We start from the raw sequence: 19,713 nt of genomic DNA on the forward strand, positions 1-19,713 counted from the left end.
AGTTCTTAACACAACATGCCTGGGGTCCTCTTTACCTCTAATATATTTTTATTCAGGCACGCAGAAACTTGGAGACCATAGCTATACTGGTCATATCTTTTACTTTTTTCCAGTCTATGTCAGTAACATTTTCAGAAAAGAACAGAATTATTTTAAGGATAATGACAACAATGAGAGAGAAACAATTATGTGTGGTATTGATTTGGTCTACAGAATGTTTTCTGAAGTGACCCAGGAATAACTGAATTAAATACTTATTTTTCTTTTTATTAACTAGTCTCCCTGGACAACCAAGAAGCTACTATTGTTTATCAACCTCATCTTATCACAGTAGAGGAAATAAAAAAGCAGATTGAAGCTGCGGGCTTTCCAGCATTCATCAAAAAACAGCCCAAGTTCCTCAAATTGGGAGCTATTGATATAGAACGTCTAAAGAAGACACCAGTCAAATCCTCAGAAAGACCACAGCAAAGGAGTCCATCATATACCAGTGATTCAACAGTCACTTTCATCGTAGATGGCATGCATTGTAAATCATGTGTGTCAAATATAGAAAGTGCTTTATCTACACTCCAGTATGTAAGCAGCATAGTAGTTTCTTTAGAGAATAGGTCTGCCATAGTCAAGTACAATGCAAGCTTAGTCACTCCAGAAACCCTGAGAAAAGCAATAGAGGCTATATCACCAGGGCAATATAGAGTTAATATTACAAGTGAAGTTGAGAGTACCTCAAACTCTCCCTCCAGCTCATCTCTTCAAAAGATTCCTTTGAACATAGTTAGCCAGCCTCTCACTCAAGAAACCGTGATAAACATTGATGGCATGACTTGTAATTCTTGTGTGCAGTCTATTGAGGGTGTCATATCAAAAAAGGCAGGTGTAAAATCCATACGAGTATCCCTTTCAAATGGCAATGGGACTGTTGAGTATGATCCTCTGCTAACCTCTCCAGAAACATTGAGAAAAGCAATAGAAGACATGGGATTTGATGCTACATTGTCAGGTAATTATCACTTTTTTCTTTGATTCCTCTAATGTTCTTTTATCTCCGTTTTGCTGATTCTTTTGGCTTTTATCAATGAGAAATGAGTAATAGGCACTGCAATTCTAGTTTTTGGAAATAATTCTTATAGATGTAGTCCGTGATATATACAAAGATGCATAAAGATGTTTACATAATTACTTATAATATTTAAAAACTAGAAACATTAAATGAATCATGATACATCTATATGATGAAATGCTATGAAGCCATAAAAAATTATGATGTTAAAGATACTTAATGCCACAGAAAAGAGATACTTTGTTAAATGAAAAAAATAAGCTAAAAAGTTGTATGAATAGGATCAAAATTTTATAAACACACATATAAGGATTTGTACCATGTATATGTTATTTATGTATGTAAATGAATAAAATTCCTGGCAGGATATGAACTAAAATTTTAACAGTGGTTATTTGTGAGTGGTAGGATAAAGGTGATATTTCTTTCCATTGTGCTTTTTAAAGTATTTTAAGTTTTTTTGTGACAAGGATGTATGTATATATGTATTTATGTATATATAATGGAGAAGCAAATGTTATTTTAAAAAGAAAAAAGGTAGAAATAAATAATAGAATTTTAACCATAGTTTTTAAACTTAGGCATTCAAATTAAACTGACTCTAGAACTGGCCTAAAGTCTTCCTGTTTCCTGACAGCTCTTACCTTGAACTGAAACCAAAAATATAGCCAATGGAATTTACCTATGTGAACTTGTTGTTTTGAACTGGAATTGAACCTAGCCTTAAATTAAACTGGAAATGCCCTAGTGAAATTTCTTGCTGTAAATAACAATGTACAAGTTGTATAACTAATTTCTAGACAATGTCATTAACCTTTGCCATTCTTATCAGAATGGAGGATATCAAATAGCAATATTTTCTTTTCAAGCTCACTAAAACTGAGAAGCATAAAAAATTATATTAAACACATGCTCAAATTATTATGGTAGATAAGTTTCAGTGGAAGAGGACCCAGAGACATTCCATTCTTAATTTTCATATTCATGACAAATGGTACAAATTATTGAATTCTCACTTTTTAAAGTCAAGATATAATTCACATAACATAAAATTCACCCTTTTAAAGTACACAATCCAGTGGTTGTTAGTATATTCACAGAGTTTTATAGCCATTACCACTATCAAATTTTAGAATGTTTTCATCACCTCCATACCCATTGGTAGTCATTTCCCCTTCCCCTCCCCTAGCCCCTGTTATCTGCTGTCTTTTTGAATTTTCTGTCTTTATGAATTTGACAACTCTAGGTATCACATAAGAGGAGTCATAGAACATTTGTCCTTTTGTGTCTAACTTCTTTCACGTAGCATAATGTTTTCAAGATACACAAATGTTCATCTGTGTTTGTAACATGTATCAGCACTTCATTCCTTTTTAACCTTTTTTAATTTTTTTGTAAGGAAGATCAGCCCTGAGCTAACATCCATGCCAATCCTCCTCTTTTTGCTGAGGAAGACTGGCCCTGAGCTAACATCCGTGCCAGTCTTCCTCTACTTTGTATGGGACGCCACCACAGCATGGCTTGACAAGCAGTGTGTCAGTGCGCGCCCGGGATCTGAACCGGGGCCACTAGCAGCAGAGCGCGCGCACTTAACCACTACGCCACGGGGCCGGCCCAACTTCATTCCTTTTTATTGCCAAATAGTATTCCGTTGAGTGTATATACCTCATTTTGTTTCTCTATTCATCACTTGATGGAAATTTGGGTTTCTGCTCTTTTGGCTGTTATGAATAATGCTGCTATGAACATTTATGTACAGGTTTTTGCATGAATATATGTTTTTATTTCTCCTGGGTATATACCTAGGAGTAGAATTTCTCGGTCATATGGTGAATGTGCTTAACTTTTTCAGGAGCTGCTAAACTGTTTTCCAAAGTGGCTGCACCATTTTACATTCCCACCTAGAATTCTCACTTTAATAAAGAAAATCTCAAAAGACCAAGATTCTTGTGCTCTAAAAAACAAATACATAATTCCCTAATAGAAAATTCATACAGAATACTAAAATGTTAAAGAGCTTCCAGTTCTAAAAGTCTGAACAAAGTATAGGAAATCCATAATTGCAAAAGGAAATAATTATGAAATCAGAAGAAAAATTTAAATTGGAAATATTAGAAATGAAACTGTATCAGGTAGCTATAAAAAATGACTAAAATTATTTTCAGCAAAATTTAGTTATATCTATCATTGCTTATAATTTTTTAAATTTTCAAAATGACGGTGTTTGAAATTATATTGATTCACATTTCACTAATTCATAATGTAGAATTATTCCTCGGAGTTTCTATTAAATTAAAATACTTTGGCATACATAATACATTATGTCATCAATGATGGACACTACATAAATAAGTTTAGTTTACATCAATATCAAACAAGTTACTTAACACTGTGATATTCCTATTCCTCTTACATGTAGGAACCCAAATCACATCAACTTATATCACGTATGGTATAAAACTGAAATATTTTTCACAATTAAATCTGGTGTCTGTCATTACCATAAGCAAGAATCTCACAAACTTTCAGACTAGACCCCAAAACGGAATTTGTCCTATTCACTTGGGTCTATATTTTTGCATGGTTCACAGAGCAGCAGTATCAGCATCACCTGGGAGCTTGTTAGAAAAATAGACTCTGGCCCACTGCGGACTCATTAAATCACAATCTACCTTTTAATTTTAATAAGCTCTCCAGGTAATTCATATGCACCTTAAAGTTTGAGAAGCACTGATCTGAATAATTTGCTGCATTGACCTCTATGAATAAAATCTCTGAATTAAATCTATATTAACACTGTTCATTTAAGGCAATAAAAATGTAATATTAGGAGCTGGCCCCGTGGTGTATTGGTTAAGTTCAGCACACTCCACTTCAGTGGCCCAGGTTTGCAGGTTCAGATCCCAGGTGCGGACCCATACCACTTATCAGCCATGCTGTGGCAACGACCTGTATACAAAATAGAGGAAGACTGTCTATAAGACAAATGAAACCAGAATCAAGATGAACAGACAACCCACCAGCTGGGAGAGAATATTTGCAAAACATACATCTGACAAGAGATTGATCTCCATAATATATAAAGAACTCACACAACTGAACAACAAAAAAACAAACAACCCGATCAAAAAATGGGCAGAGGAAATGAACAGACACTTCTCCAAGGAAGATATACAGATGGCCAATAGGCACATGAAAAGATGCTCAACATCACTAATCATCAGGGAAATGCAAATCAAAACAACACTAAGATACCACCTCACGCCCGTTAGAATGGCTATAATCACCAAGACAAAAAACAACAAATGTTGGAGAGGATGTGGAGAAACAGGAACCCTCATACACAGCTGGTGGGAATGCAAATTGGTGCAGCCTCTATGGAAAACGGTATGGAGATTCCTCAAAGAATTAAAAATAGAGATGCCCTATGATCCAGCCATCCCACTACTGGGAATCTATCCAACGCACCTGAAATCAACAATCCAAAGAGGCTTATGCACCCCTATGTTCATTGCAGCATTATTCACCATAGCCAAGAAGTGGAAGCAACCTAAGTGTCCCTCGACTGATGATTGGATCAAGAAAATGTGTTATATACATACAGTGGAATACTACTCAGCCATAAAAAAGACAAAATTGTCCCATTTGCAACAACATGGATGGGTCTGGAGGGTATAATGTTAAGTGAAATCAGCCAGAAAGAGAAAGACAAACACTGTATGATCTCACTCATATGTGGAATATAAACCAACACATGGACAGAGAAAACTGTATTCTGGTTACCAGGGGCAATGGGGGTGGAGGGTGGGCACAGGGAGTGAAGGGAGACATATATATATGGTGATGGACAAACAAAAATGTACAACCCCAAATTTTACAATGTTAAAAACTATTAAAACATCAATTAAAAAAAAATAAAGGAAGACTGACACAGATGTTAGCTCAGGGCTAATCTTCCTCAAGCAAAAAAAGAGGAAGATTGGCAGCAGATGTTAGCTCAGGGCGAATCTTCCTCAGCAAAAAAATATATATATTATATATAATATCAAATAATAAATTTTAAGTAGCTAGCATTTATAAGGTTTTATATAACAAATGTGAGCAGAGCAAAAGCAACTTTCTAATTACCTTAGGTGGCTTCAAATATGGACTTGAGCAATAGGAGAAATTTTGATCAGACTAGTAAGTGGAATTCAAGAGTACTTGATAGTCTCTAGCACCATGTCTGTCATCTGCCTAGTCCTGAGGAACCTTGAATGCAACATGTTCAGTAACTTTTAACAATGACTTTTACCTCAACCTACTATTGTCAAGGGCTCCAGGAACCAGTTATTGAACAAATAATTACCAGGAGCCTGTTACATGCCTTGTGTCTGTTAGAGCTCATAACAAACACATTAATGGCCGTGATGAATATGTAAAAAACCTTGGCACAGTGAATGTCACCATAAAAGAATTGACAGAGTTGTGATTATGGTGACCCATATTGTTGAGATAAAAGGTTCATATCAAACGACTGCATTCTGTGTTTCTGCTAGAAATCAGAGTTTAAGATGCCACCAGAATGTGGCTGCCCATTTTCTGAACGTGTCAGTGCTGACCCAGGCTTCACAGTCTACCACTATGACCCCATTCCCAGACAGAGAGGGATTGGCACATTTTGTCTTCATGTCACACTAGTCCTGGGTGGGCTGTAAATGTTAAAGGAGGTAGTGAGAAAAATGGGAGGTGCTTTTTATCATGACCATGAATCTCATCATTCTCTTAGAAAGACATATAATATATGAAGTTAAGTCTTCACTGACCAGTTAAAGTAAGCAAAATACTCAAATTCCTTTCCTTTTTTGTAACTTTTTTATCTTTAATTTCAAACTTACAGAAAAGCTGAAAGAATAGTACAAAGAATTCCTGTTTACAAATTTCACTCAGATTCTCCAGTTAATATTTTACCACATTTGTTTTATCATTCTCTTTATTGACAGACAGACATACATACACACACACACACACCACATATAATAACATTTTCTGAATCATTTGAGAGTAAGTTTCAGACATGATGTTTATAGTTGTTTTTAAGCCATTTTCTGATTATGTGTTTATTCCTCACATTACTTCATACACTGAACCTACCAGTTTTGAGGATCAGATTGGAAACCCTTTCTTGAAATTTTTGGAATCTTTTCTGATTGTTGCCTCAAGTGCAGGAAAGTCAGCCTTCCTTTTGAATTTGTTTAAGCATAAGTAGTGTTGCTACAGCCTATAGAAAAGCTAATTTAAACAAACGAGCCTTTTAATTAATTGTGGCTTTTTAACACCTGCACTGCCTCTGTAGAAGATGGAAGCTTTTGCTTTTCTGCTTGCCACACTCACTGGGGTAAATGTCACAATTTTATGGATCCTTGTTGAGAGGTCATGCCGAGGTAGCTAAAAATGACTACCTCTATGACTTATTTTAATTTAATACTGTACGTCTAGAGTGTGAAAATTACAGATGGTATTCTGGGTTACCTCTGGTACCTGAAATAACTAAATTACTCTGGAACAAGACCTAAAGTAATTGGCACTGTAAATTTTTTTTTTCGCTGTCCAAGTTCTAAATTAAGTCTTGATAATAATTATGAGAGAATAAAGTAAACTCCTGGCTAGATTAAAATAATGGTGTTTTTCAAAGCGAAAGCTATTTTCTTTAGGTAAATGAGCCTCCTTTTTGAGTTCTTTAAGATAATGGTACTATTTGGTAAATTTTGCCCTCCATGTTCTAAATAATGCTCTCGTAATTTGAATGAATAAGTATAGTTTTCTAAAGTGATTCACTTAAGACCAGAGACTGACTAATTTTGGAATTGGGAGAATGTAGTCCTTTGCTATTCAGTGTCCTTTGCTATACCCAGACTGGCAGTACTGCCATCATCTGGGAGCTTGGTAGAAATGCAGAATCTCAGGCCATACCCTCAATGTACTGAATCAGAATCTGCATTTTAACAATATCTCCCAGGTGATTGTAATTGCGTTAAAATTTAAGAGCCATTATTATGCTGATTTGAGAAGTCTAGATCATTATTCATGAGAGAAATGGTCAGGCTTTTTTTAAAGTTTCTTCAAAAGATGCCCTTCTTCAGCATCCTGAAAACCAACTCCGCTGTGCAGGGGTTGCTCTGTGGGCTAGTCAAATAGACCTGAACCAACTTTTTGCCCAAGAGGGAGAAAGAACAAGTTAGATAGGTTAGTGGAAATTTCCACGTCACCTGTTTTCCTCCTTATCTTTGCAGTGGAGTAGAAAATCTTTAGCTTTTTTGCAGGTGCATGGATGTGCTAAAGAGAGTAATTTCTCCCTGCTTGGGAGGTGATTAATACTGCAATGGAGAGGCTAAAACAGAATAGCAGATTTTCTGAGACTGCAGGGGAGGTTCTGGGGTAATAGGAGCTTCCTACTGTTGCACAGCCCATAAACATTTTATGGAGAGATCCTTTGAATATTCCTTTACACAAAATGAAGATTGCTGACTTAGTCCTTGCCTCTTCTTCCATTGTCCACAGAGACATTTTAGTTAAAAAAATATTATATATTAGTATTAAAAATTGAAACAATACAGAAGTGTCCATAGAGGAAATCTGTTCATCTGTCATTCTATTCCTGTCTTAACCCCATTCCCCAGAAGTAGCTACCGTTAATAGTTTGGCATGTAGACTTGCAGGCTTTCTTGTGCGTGTTCTCAGATACACATACACTCAAAAAAATTTGAAATGATATCGTACTGTAATGCTGTTTTGTAAATTGCTTTTTGTTCCACTTACTATACCACAAATTGCTTTAATGCCAGTATGCAAGTTGTTAACATGATGATAAAAATGCATTATAAAAATAAGAGCTATTATCTATTAACAAACTACTCTCTACCTGGGGTTTGGGGTGGAGATAATGGCTGAAAGAGCTTGATATAACTAAAGTTTTGTTTATTCAGTTAGTTTAGATTTTCCTGAGAACTAGGTTGGGCAGTATTGAAATTGGAAGTCACTTCCTATAAAGTGTAAAGGTAACATTGCTGAAGGCTCTAGGTCCATGCTGGTTTTAAAGGAATGGATTGACAGTACCTGGAGGTGTGGATTGTGATGAATGACAAGGATGCAGCTGGAGAATACCTCAAATGAAAAGACTCTTTCCTGTCCGCCAGATACAAATGAGCCATTGGTAGTAATAGCCCAGCCCTCATCAGAAATGCCTCTTTTGACCTCAACTAATGAATTTTATCCTAAAATGATGACACCAGTTCACGACAAGGAGGAGGCAAAGACTTCATCTAAGTGTCACATACAGGTCACTGGTATGACTTGTGCTTCCTGTGTAGCAAACATCGAACGGAATTTAAGACGAGAAGAAGGTGAGAAACTCGTAAAGCCTGTTATTTTATGTACTAGTTTGAGGACCCTGTCCTTTTTGTCCTCTTATGTGTTTTGTAACCATGTTTATGATTCTTGCCAAGGCCTCATCAAGAATATCGGTGAAGTACAGGGCAACCTTGACTTCCTGACAGCCAGTTTTTGTTAGTGTTTTGTTCCCTTAGATGTAGTTCCTGTCTTGTTTGCCTCATGATCACATTTTAGTATCAATGAAATTTGTGGGAAAATAGCAGAAGGAAATACAAAATATTACTATGTTTTATGGACCCTGTCTGCAATGAATTTTAAGAAACATAAATTTTCTGATAAAGCTATGTTTCACACTGACAACTAGGATCCAACTAGGATCCATAAGTTTCAGTATTACTATACCCAGACCAAGCACCAGACCAAAAACAGGTTTGTTTAGAATTATTGTTCTCTTCCAACAGTTTGATTGTTGATCTTTGCCTCCAGTAAAAATGTTAAAAAGTTGCTTAATATTGTGTACAAATTTTAATTTTAGGTTACAAAATCTTAGAAAATCTACAACATTTTTTTATTCAGTCACACTCAGATGTTTTAGCTTAGAAATTTTAACTCACATTAATAGACTTCACAGTATGGCCTAGTAGATTTGTTAACCATAGAGATATGTGATTGTGTTTAATGCGACTGAAGTCATAGGTTTGGTACTTAGGCAGGCCTAGGCCCAGGTGTCTTAATGATACATGCTATTAGTCACAAGGGCCAAATAAGTATAAAATTAGTATAAGTTTATCCCCACTCTTGGGGAAATAACTAAGTATATATAGTAATAATGCAGGCCTGTGGCCAGTAGAATCACCTTATATATAAAGGCCAGAACATTATTATAACAAAATGTATGTTATACAGAGCCACCTTCAGTTCAATAGTATCCTGTCTGCATTTTGTCATTTCTATATGCTTCATTTCAGCCACCATTATATCTAATTAGAATGCAGTCAGGGCTAAAGCTTATATTACGTTTTGATTGATTAAAAAAAAGGAGGGAAGTTGCAAGCAAATGAAAGCAAAAAGAACTTTGCAAGGTTCCTGGGCCGGCCCCGTGGCTTGGCGGTTAAGTGCGCGTGCTCTGCTGCTAGCGGCCTGGGTTCGGATCCCGGGCGCGCACCGAGGAACCGCTTCTCCGGCCATGCTGAGGCCGTGTCCCATGTGCAGCGGCTGGAAGGATGTGCAGCTGTGACATACAACTATCTACTGGGGCTTTGGGGGAAAAAAAAATAAAATTATAAAAAAAAAATGATGCCAATCCTCCTCTTTTTGCTAAGGAAGATTGGCCCTGGGCTAACATCCGTGCCCATCTTCCTCTACTTTATGTGGGACGCCGCCACAGCATGGCTTGACAAGCGGTGTGTCGGTGCGCACCAGGGATCCAAACCTGCGAACCCCCGGCCGCCAAAGCGGAGCGTGCGCACTTAACCACTACACCACCGGGCCGGCCCCCCCTGTTTAATTTTAGAACCAACTATTTTCAGACAATTCAGAAATAGCCTTTTTCATGTGACAAGCAATGCCTATGCCAATTACAGATTTTTTTTTAAAGTCCATTTTCCTGATTCTTCCAATTACTCCCTACTATCCCCTTTACTTCCTCTTAACCCAATTAGGAATACCATTGGTCTAGCTGGGGTCACTACATTCACTTTTTTTATTTAACTAAGTAACACTGGTCTTTCCTCAATTTAGTCTGCCTTATGTGTATAAAAATGAATAGAAATAGTTCTAATTATAGTTTGAAGTAATAATTTTAAAAATTATCCAGGGCCTGGCCTGGTGGCCTAGTGGTTAAGTTTGCGCCCTCCACTTTGGCGGCCTGGGGTTCACAGGTTCAGATCCTGGGTGCGGACATATGCACAGCTTATCAAGCCATGCTGTGGCAGGTGTCCCACATATAAAGTAGAGGAAGATGGGTGCAGATATTAGCCCAGGGCCAATCTTCCTCAGCAAAAAGAGGAGGATTGGCAACAGATGTTAGCTCAGGGCTAGTCTTCCTCACCAAAAAAAAAAAAAATCCATAATTTTGTATAAGTATGAACATATTTTTGAAACTTGAAAAATCAGATTTTTCCTTCTATTTCTGTTTGGCTATAGATTACATTCAACTGAAGCAAAAAGATTTTTCCTACTTTCTCTATACCCTTCTCTTATTATTGACACTTTCCCCTGAACTGATCCTCTGAATTATTTGGTACCCATATAGCCCAGAGTGTAAGCATGTTGTATAGAAAACTTAGATTATATTAGGTACTTTGTTTTCTTATTAAAAACTATTATTAAGTTAATATTTAGTTACTTTTTCTTTTTATCAAACCCAATAACTGACCTATGGACTATTGATCCCATTCCCTGTCAGGTAGCCACCAAGTGCCACAGATTACTAGAAAGAACTGCCATTTCTGCTATATGGAATTAATTTTCTTCCTGGCAATGACAGCAATAGCCTAGAGAAGTGGGACAGTTGTTAACAAAAGGCTTGCACCAGAGAACAGCATGACTGCCATAACATGACTCCTTTGTTCTGTTAACAAGTTGTGTGGCACTTTTTTTGCTAGGAATAAGAGCATTTTAGATTAGTGTGTGTCAGACATAAAATTTGAGAATTTCAAGAAATGACTATCATTTGATAATATTATAATGTATCCATTGGTACATTCTTGGATTATTTGCTACAACTGCAGTGATTTCCTAAATGCATGAGTTCCTTTCTCTGGGACTCTGTCTTATTAGCTTCTAAAACTGCTTTATATTTACATGACAAGGTCTCAACCAAATGTAACTCCTGGGCCTTATTTGGATCTCAATTCAAAGAAAAAAACAAGCAGTGTTAAACAAACTAATAAGCAGAGATAAGACAATTGTGGAAATGTGAATACTGATTGGATATCTGATGATATTGAGGAATTATTTTATTTTATTGTGATAATGGTATTATGGTTATTTTTTAAAGAGAGGAGTCTTTATCTTTTAGAGATACATATTTAAATATTTACGTATGAAATGATACGATGTCTGGGATTTGCTTCAAAATAATCAGAGTTGAGGGCAGGGAGTAAGTCGGTAGGAATATAAATGAAACAAGATCAGCTCAGTATTATTGGTAATTGTTGAAGCTGGGCGATGGGTACATCAGGCTTATTATGTTATTCTCTCTTTTGTATGTATGTAATTGAAAATCTCCATAATAAAAAGTTTAAAAAAATAATGCCCCATTTTCAAATAGTTTTCTTTTGTTTGGGTTCAAGACTGTATAAAAGTTCAGTAATAAATTTTCCAGATTCACTTTAATCCTTTCACAGTTAAATGAAAAGATAATAAAACTACTATAACATTACTCTTTTGATAAGGAATGTTATCTGAATTGTTTTTCTTATCAATGCTCCTAGGAATATATTCTGTACTTGTGGCTCTGATGGCTGGCAAGGCAGAAGTAAGATATAATCCTGCTGTTATACAACCCCTGATGATAGCCGAGTTCATCCGAGAGCTTGGATTTGGAGCCGCTGTAATAGAAAATGCTGATGAAGGAGATGGTGTTTTGGAACTTGTTGTAAGTAAGAATTTTTATGTGATTAATAAAATTTCCAGGAAAAACATGGTGAGGATTCAGAAAAGAGTCCTAAAGATAATTAAAGGTTGGGAAAATAAGACACAAAAAGAAAATTAAGGAAACTGGAAAATGGAAGGATAAGATATGACTTAATGGTGGCCTTCAAGCATAGAATGTAAAAGATAATCATCATATCTCTGTTAAGAACCAAAAAAGAAGAATTGAGTTTGAATGAATAAATGAAAATCAACTTTTCAAATATAGTATCTACCTAGTAGTATGTAAAAGAATAAATTCTAGATGCATTAGAGGCTTAAATTTTTTAAATTTTATTTTATTTTATTTTATTTGTGAGGAAGATTGGCCCTGAGCTCACATCTGTTACCAGTCGTCTTCTTTTTGCTGAGGAAGATTGGCCCTGAGCTAACATCTCTGCCCATCCTCCTCTATTTTGTATATGGGATGCCGCCACAGCATGGCTTGATGAATGACGCATAGGTCCGCACCCAGGATCTGAAACTGCGAACCCTGGGCTGCCGAAGCGGAGCACACAAACTTAACCGCTATGCCACCGGGCTGGCCCCTAAAGGCTTAAATTTTATAAATGAAGTCATACAACCAGGTGTAAGGCATATTGGTTTAAAATGGTTGTTCTCTTCAAGCCAGCAAATCAAGTTTTATTCGTACAACTTAAACAGTTAAAACAAAAAACTTAACCCTGTACCAAAATAAGTTCCAGCTCAAACAAAAATTTGAATGTAAAAAATGAAACCATGAAATTACTAGAAGAACTATTTGGAGCCTTTTTTCAATATTTTATTATAAAAATTTCAGACATCAGAGAAGTCAAAAGAATTGTACAGTGGACAACCTCATACACACCACCTAGATTTTACAGTTCCATCAGTCCATCAATCCATTTGGAAATAATTTTAGACTCACAAAGAAGTTGTAAAAATAGTACAGAGGATTTCCATGTAGCCTCTACCCAGCTTTCCCCAATGATAACATCTAATCCATCATTTAAAAAATAATATTAGATTAGGAAGAGCCTTTCTAAATATCATACAAAACTCATAAAAGAAAAGACTGATAAATTCAGGTATATAAATTTTTTTTCTTTTTATATGCCATAAACAAATTCAAAAAGCAAGTAAAATAATTGTAATTCATATTATAGTTTTTTTTTTAATAATTTTATTTATTTATTTTTTTCCCCCAAAGCCCCAGTAGATAGTTGTATGTCATAGTTGCACATCCTTCTAGTTGCTGTATGTGGGACGCGGCCTCAGCATGGCCAGAGAAGCGGTGTGTTGGTGCGCGCCCGGGATCCGAACCCGGGCCACCAGCAGCAGAGCGCTGCGCACTTAACCGCTAAGCCACGGGGCCGGCCCCATATTATAGTTGAAGGTTAACTTTCTTAATATATGAAGAACTGTTATAAATCAATAAGAAAAGAGCCAGCAACCCGAAAGAAAGACGGTAAAGGATATGAACTGACAGTTCACAGAAAAGCCCAAACAGTGCCTCTTTAAACATATGAAAAGATGTTTAACCTCGCTTATAATAAGAGTAAAGCAAATTAAAACTGCGCTGAAATGCCATTTTTCACCTATTGGATTGGTAAAGATAAAAAATGATTTTGTTAACTGTGTTTGTGATCTCTCATATATTGCTGGTGGAGTGGCAATTGATACAAGTTCTCAACAGAGGAATTGGGCAATATCTATCAAAAGTAAAATTACACATAGCCTTTGCCTCAGAAGTTCCACTTGTAGGAAGTTATCCAACAGACATATTTGCATGTGTATGAAATGACGTATGCACAAACATGTTCATTGTTTGCTATTGTTTATAATAGCAAAAGATAGAAAAAAACTAAATGTTAGTCACTGGGGACTAGATAAATAGATTATGTACATCCATACTGTGGGATACTAAGCAGCTATTAAAAAGAATGGGTAGGTTTTTATTTTTTCAAAACTTCTAAAAATTAATAGCTTTATTGAAATACAATTCACATAACATAAAACTTTCCCTTTTAAAGTGTACAGTTCAGTGGTTTTTAGTATGTTCTTAGAGTTGTGCAACTGTCACCACTATCTAATTTCAAAATATTTTCATCACCCCAAAAAGAAACCCCATACCTATTAGCAGTCACTCCTCATTCTGGATATTAATCATTTGAGTCTTTTCTTTTTTTCCTTGGTCAGTCTAGTTTGTCACTTTTGTCGATCTTTTCAAAGAACTAACTTTTGGTTTTGTTGATTTTCTCTATCCTTTCTTTTGTTAATTTTCACTCTAATCTTTATTATTTCCTTCCATCTGCTTGCTTTAGATTTAGTTTACTCTTCATTTTCTAGTGTCATTAGGTGGAAGGTTAGCTTATTTATTTGAGATCTTTCTTATTTTTTAATATTGGCATTTACAGCTGTAAATTTATAGGCACTGCTTTCATTTCAGTTATTGTACTTTTCAACTCCAGACTTTCCATGGGGCCTTTTTAATAACCTCTATCTCTTTATTGATATTCTCTATTTGGTGATATATTGTTCTCATACTTTAATTCTTTAGACATGGTTTTCTTTAGTTGTTGGATATATTTAAAATAGCTGATTTAACATCTTTATCTAGGGAGTCCAATGTCTGGGCTTCCTCAGGGACAGTTTCCACTGATTTCTTTTTTCCTGTGTGTGGGCCACACTTTCTTGTTTCATTGCATGTCTCAAAATTTTTTGTTGAAAATATAGTGTGGCAACTCTGGAAATAAGATTCTCACCCCCTCAAGGTTGTTGCTGTTTGTCATTGTTATTGTTTGTTTAGTGACTTCCTGAACTAATTCTATAAAGTCTATATTCTTTGTTGTGTGTGGCCACTGAAGTCTCTGCTTGGTTAGCTCAGTGGTCAGCTAATGATTGGACAGAGATTTTCTTAAATACCTGGAACCAGTAAGTTTCCCAGTCTTTGCTGAGGAGCTCTGTGTAAATGTTGGGGCATGCCTTCAACACTCAGGCATGCAGTTGTCAATTTTGCCTTAGCCTTCACTTCCTGCTTCTGCAGAGCCTAAAGTTCAGCCTGAGGTGATAGGTTAGAGCCTTTTCAGGTCTTTTCTGAGCATGCATACAGCCCTGAATATGTGCATAACCCTATGCATGTGCATGGCCTTCTGGATTCCTAGGAATATGTTGGAGCTCTTATGGACATCTTGCTTCCCAGCTTTTCCTTTTAGGCTTTTTGGTTAGCCTATTGTTTGCCCTAACTCTAATTGTTTTTGACAAATTCTCCCTGGGAAAAGACTTTTTGCACTCACTGAGCTCCAGTTAGGGCAAACACAGATATCTTTGCAAGTAGGGTATTTCAGAGAACCATCAGACAGATCAAATAATGACAGTTCTCTGGGAATGAGTCTTTGAAGGAACTCCAACCCTTTTCTGCCCTATCTGGTGGCTTCCCTTATGCTGTTTTCCACCATGATTGTGGGCTTTTGGTCTTCATGGCTACCACAGATCTGGAGGGGACGGGATGGGAATAAGGCAAATTATAATGCTACATAGCTTGCTGTTCTATCAGAATTTATCTGATTTTCTTGTATAAATGCTTCCTGGATTGCTACAAGCTTTTGTTTATTTTCCAAATTTCCGACAAAGTTGCCTCTGACAATTTTTGCAAGTTTTCTCAGTGCTTTTATTGAGGGGAGAATTTTCGGAGATCTTTACTCCACCATTACTGATATCTCTTCAGTAGATATTCTTGAATAAATGCTTCATAATTTATTGTATACTCTTTGGTCACTTCCCATGGTCTTTCAGTGGTTGTTTTTTGGCACTTTTGTCCAGTTTTATCATTGCCTTTTGGGGAAAGGATTTGCTGAGCTCCTCACAAAGTCATTCTAGAAGTCCTGCCCCTCCATTTTAGAATTTAATACCCAACTGAACTATAACCTCACTCAAGACATAGGGCAAAATACATTTCTGGACAGAGGTAGAACACTTTTGTCATCCATTAACCTTCACTAAAAGTAATACTAAAAGCTATATACTTCAGCAGGATGAAAAAAACTTCAAGAGGGAAGCAAGGCATTGAACACAAGAAATGATGATAGAGGTCAATTCCTCTATCACTGAGTAGCGACACGAAGCGGGAGACTTTTAGTGAGATCCTCTTCTATTTAACCTGTTGCAGCTGGGACCATATCTTTGTTCAATATGATACAAAAACAGCATTCTAATGATCATATCTAAAGCATGTTAATAGTATAGATAAGATCCTCTGTGTTAATCCCGTGTTACAACAGTTCTTTTAGTTTAAAGTAATAACTCATGTTTAGTGGAGGAAAAAGTATATTTCTGAAAGCCTTTGTCTTTAACAGGTGAGAGGAATGACGTGTGCCTCCTGTGTTCATAAAATAGAGTCTACCCTCACAAAACACAGAGGGATCTACTACTGCTCTGTGGCCCTGGCAACTAACAAAGCACATGTTAAATATGATCCAGAAATTATTGGACCCAGAGATATTATCCATACAATTGAGGTAAGTGCCAGGATTTTGCGTTTCTGTGTTCTTACCTATTCAATCAGCACTCCCTTGAATCACTCACTTCTGGTTTGCATCAGATAGAGACAGTGTAAAAAATCTGACCCCTTTGGTTACTCTAAATAACCAAATCTGTCTCAAAATTTAATGTAAATGTGTCTGCTTTTTTTTCTTTGGTCTTTATCAGGAAGAGTTAGGCAAAGGCACATTGGCGCTGTTAGTCAGGAACAGGCTTAAGGTAGAACCACAAATCATTTAAAAATATTTAGAAAATGAAAGTAAAGTGCAATTTGTTATGAGTAAGATTCATGTTAATCGCTAAGAAAATGAAGCATCCTGCTAGATACTTTATTGTTTGTTAGGTCAAAGCAAATGATGTATTTTTTTTTTTTAAGCAGGTTTTTTTTATAATTTTTATTTATTTATTTTTTTCCCCAAAGCCCCAGTAGATAGTTGTATGTCATAGCTGCACATCCTTCTAGTTGCTGTATGTGGGACGTGGCCTCAGCGTGGCCGGAGAAGTGGTGCGTCGGTGCACGCCTGGGATCCGAACCCAGGCCGCCAGCAGCAGAGCGCACGCACTTAACCGCTAAGCCACGGGGCCGGCCCCAAATGATGTATTTTTAAGTTAAGAAATTTAAAAGACCAAATCTTTTTCTTTGTGACAAATTCATCCTGTGTTCTTCAATAAATCTTAAGTGGTAGTACATGTGAAGGTGCCTTAAAAGTTTCAATGTGGTATAGCACTGGTGTTCTAGTGGTCTAAAGTATATTAATGGTTCAGATAAGATGCTTTAGTATAGATAATAATGTCATTAACATCTTTGTGGAGCTGGCATTATTGAATATCTACTATGTGCCAGTTACCAAGATGGCAAAGCTTCAGGTCTTAATTTAAGTCTCACAACAGACCTGTCATCTTCATTTTGGAGGTAAGGAAACTCAGGTTAAGAGAAGTTAAGTTACTTGCAGAGTCACATAGCTAGTAAGTGTCATAGCTGGGATTTGTGCCTAATCTGATTCCAAAGCTCATGCTTGCTCTTTTCACTGTGTTACACTGCCAACAAATGTAAGATGGCAGAATTTTCCTTAGCAGTTGAAAATATGGTATATGTTACTGTCTATGTTCATATGAGTCTTACTTAGGTGTAGTTTTCTTTTAATACCTTGTTTTATTGAGGAAAATTTTTGTTTGTGTTTTTTCTGATAGAACAAGAGTAAAGACTGCATATGCAAGGCCTTGAATAATATGTTTAATATGGTGCTAGCTTTTGTGGCCTATTATTCAGTTTTCTGTACTTGTTCAGGGGATGGATGGATGGATAGATAGATGTCAAAGCTAAAATTTTTAAAAAAGTGATTAGTATTCATCAGTACTGGTAGATGATGCTTGTCTAAATGTAAGATTTATGATTTTACTGCTGATTTCTGTCTTTATTTGGTCGTGAAACACTCTGTCAGCCTGATCAAGGAACAGATTCTGCTTTTTTCCAAAATTACTTATTAGAGGCTTTAGTTTACTTTTTGATATAATAAGAACCTCTACTGAGGACAACTTCACTTGAGTTAAATCATTAGTTTGAGAACAGTAGGATAGACATTAACTGGAGTTGAGGAAATATTCCTTTCTTTGATGAAAGATTAGAAACAAAGGTAATTAAGAGAAAGAAGCACATCTTCGTCTTTGTATTCCCCAGAGTGACTTGCACTCAGTAATTGAATTGAATTGTTCTTAATGACAATACCATGGCTTAGAATTTCTCTACATAATATTTATACATTCAGTGAAATAATTGTTTTCTCATGAATTTCCTTAGAGCTTAGGTTTTACAGCTTCTTTGGTCAAGAAGGATCGGTCAGCAAGCCACCTAGACCATAAACGAGAAATAAGACAGTAAGTACTTTTGGAGTGTCAGTGAAAAACAGATTTTGACTCCTTGTTACAAATTTAACATCCTCTTAGCATGTCAGTTTTTACAATATCATCCTTATACTGAGTGGAGTGGTCACAATTTATATTTCCCTGTAGTACATAGAATCTTTAACCATTAGCTACTTACTAAAATTACTTTTCTTTTCTACGTGAGATGGAGACGGTCCTTCCTTGTGAGCCTATTTTTCTGTATTCCTGTAATGGGGCTGATGATATATATGATGGTTATGGACCACCACCTTGCAACTCTTCACCATAATCAGAACATAAGCCAAGAAGAAATGATCTACAGTCATTCTTCCATGTTCCTGGAGCGCCAGATCCTGCCAGGATTGTCCATTATGAATTTGCTATCCTTTTTATTGTGTGTACCTGTACAGGCAAGTGAAATGTTAGCAAGTATATTTGTTAATAATGAAAAATAGCAAAAATGTGGCAGGCAAGGCTGTTTTCATTTGCAGAACAGATATTAGCCAGAAGTCTGATTATTTTATGCTGGATGCTTTACAAAAATAATCTTAAACTGAGTGATTGGTTAAAGTAGATAATAAATTCCCTTTAACCCCTAAGGATATTGTTTAATGACAAAGCAGAGAATAAGAGTACAATTCATATTCAGATGTGAATTTGGTATTCATACCTGTTATTGTATATAACTTTGTATTTAAAGTTATATTATTATAATAATAAAATATGTTTATATTTAATATTAAACATATTAAAACCAATTATATTTATATTAATTATATTAAATATATTATAAATATATATTTAATTTATTATATAAAATAAAATAATTATAATAATTATTATATTATATTATTATTTTTCTTATTTCTCCCTGGCACTTAAGTTCATTACTTTCTGTATGTTTTCAGTTCTTTTTTTGATATAAACTTTTACTATGGAACACTTCCATCTAAGTGTTCATCTAATAAATAAATTCCTAATTTAATTCCTAATCTAATAATAAATCTGTTCCTTTTTCTGATCCTTATAAAAGGCAATAATGATTTTTAAAACATCTTAGTATGTTTCTTTATGCTAATGAGAAATAAGCTTTTCAGTCATGTTTTCCAACGAAAACAGATCCAATAGCTTGTGATATACCACTTAGGTTGAATTTTGGAAAGGAGAAGGTGAGTTTTATATAAAAAATCTTTGTCAAAAGAATGTAATTCTTTGCCTAGTTCTTGTTTTTGCTAGCATCA

General features: G+C 35.7%; 1 protein-coding gene across 4 annotated transcripts in view; it reads left to right on the forward strand.

Annotated features, from left to right (window-relative positions):
• ATP7A (ATPase copper transporting alpha) overlaps window positions 1-19,713 on the forward strand; it is a 127,418-nt gene that overhangs the window by 79,106 nt on the left and 28,599 nt on the right. For 3 of the 4 annotated variants that reach the window (XM_058536232.1, XM_058536233.1, XM_058536235.1), the window contains 6 exons: window positions 278-1,003; window positions 8,239-8,445; window positions 11,872-12,035; window positions 16,405-16,566; window positions 18,387-18,463; window positions 18,657-18,882. In XM_058536232.1, the coding sequence (XP_058392215.1) occupies window positions 278-1,003; window positions 8,239-8,445; window positions 11,872-12,035; window positions 16,405-16,566; window positions 18,387-18,463; window positions 18,657-18,882 (1,562 nt within the window). The remainder of the gene's footprint in view (window positions 1-277; window positions 1,004-8,238; window positions 8,446-11,871; window positions 12,036-16,404; window positions 16,567-18,386; window positions 18,464-18,656; window positions 18,883-19,713) is intronic. The other variant, XM_058536234.1, reaches the window with a different exon arrangement.

This window comes from Diceros bicornis, chromosome X (genome assembly GCF_020826845.1).
Source record: "Diceros bicornis minor isolate mBicDic1 chromosome X, mDicBic1.mat.cur, whole genome shotgun sequence".
Taxonomy (NCBI): domain Eukaryota; kingdom Metazoa; phylum Chordata; class Mammalia; order Perissodactyla; family Rhinocerotidae; genus Diceros; species Diceros bicornis.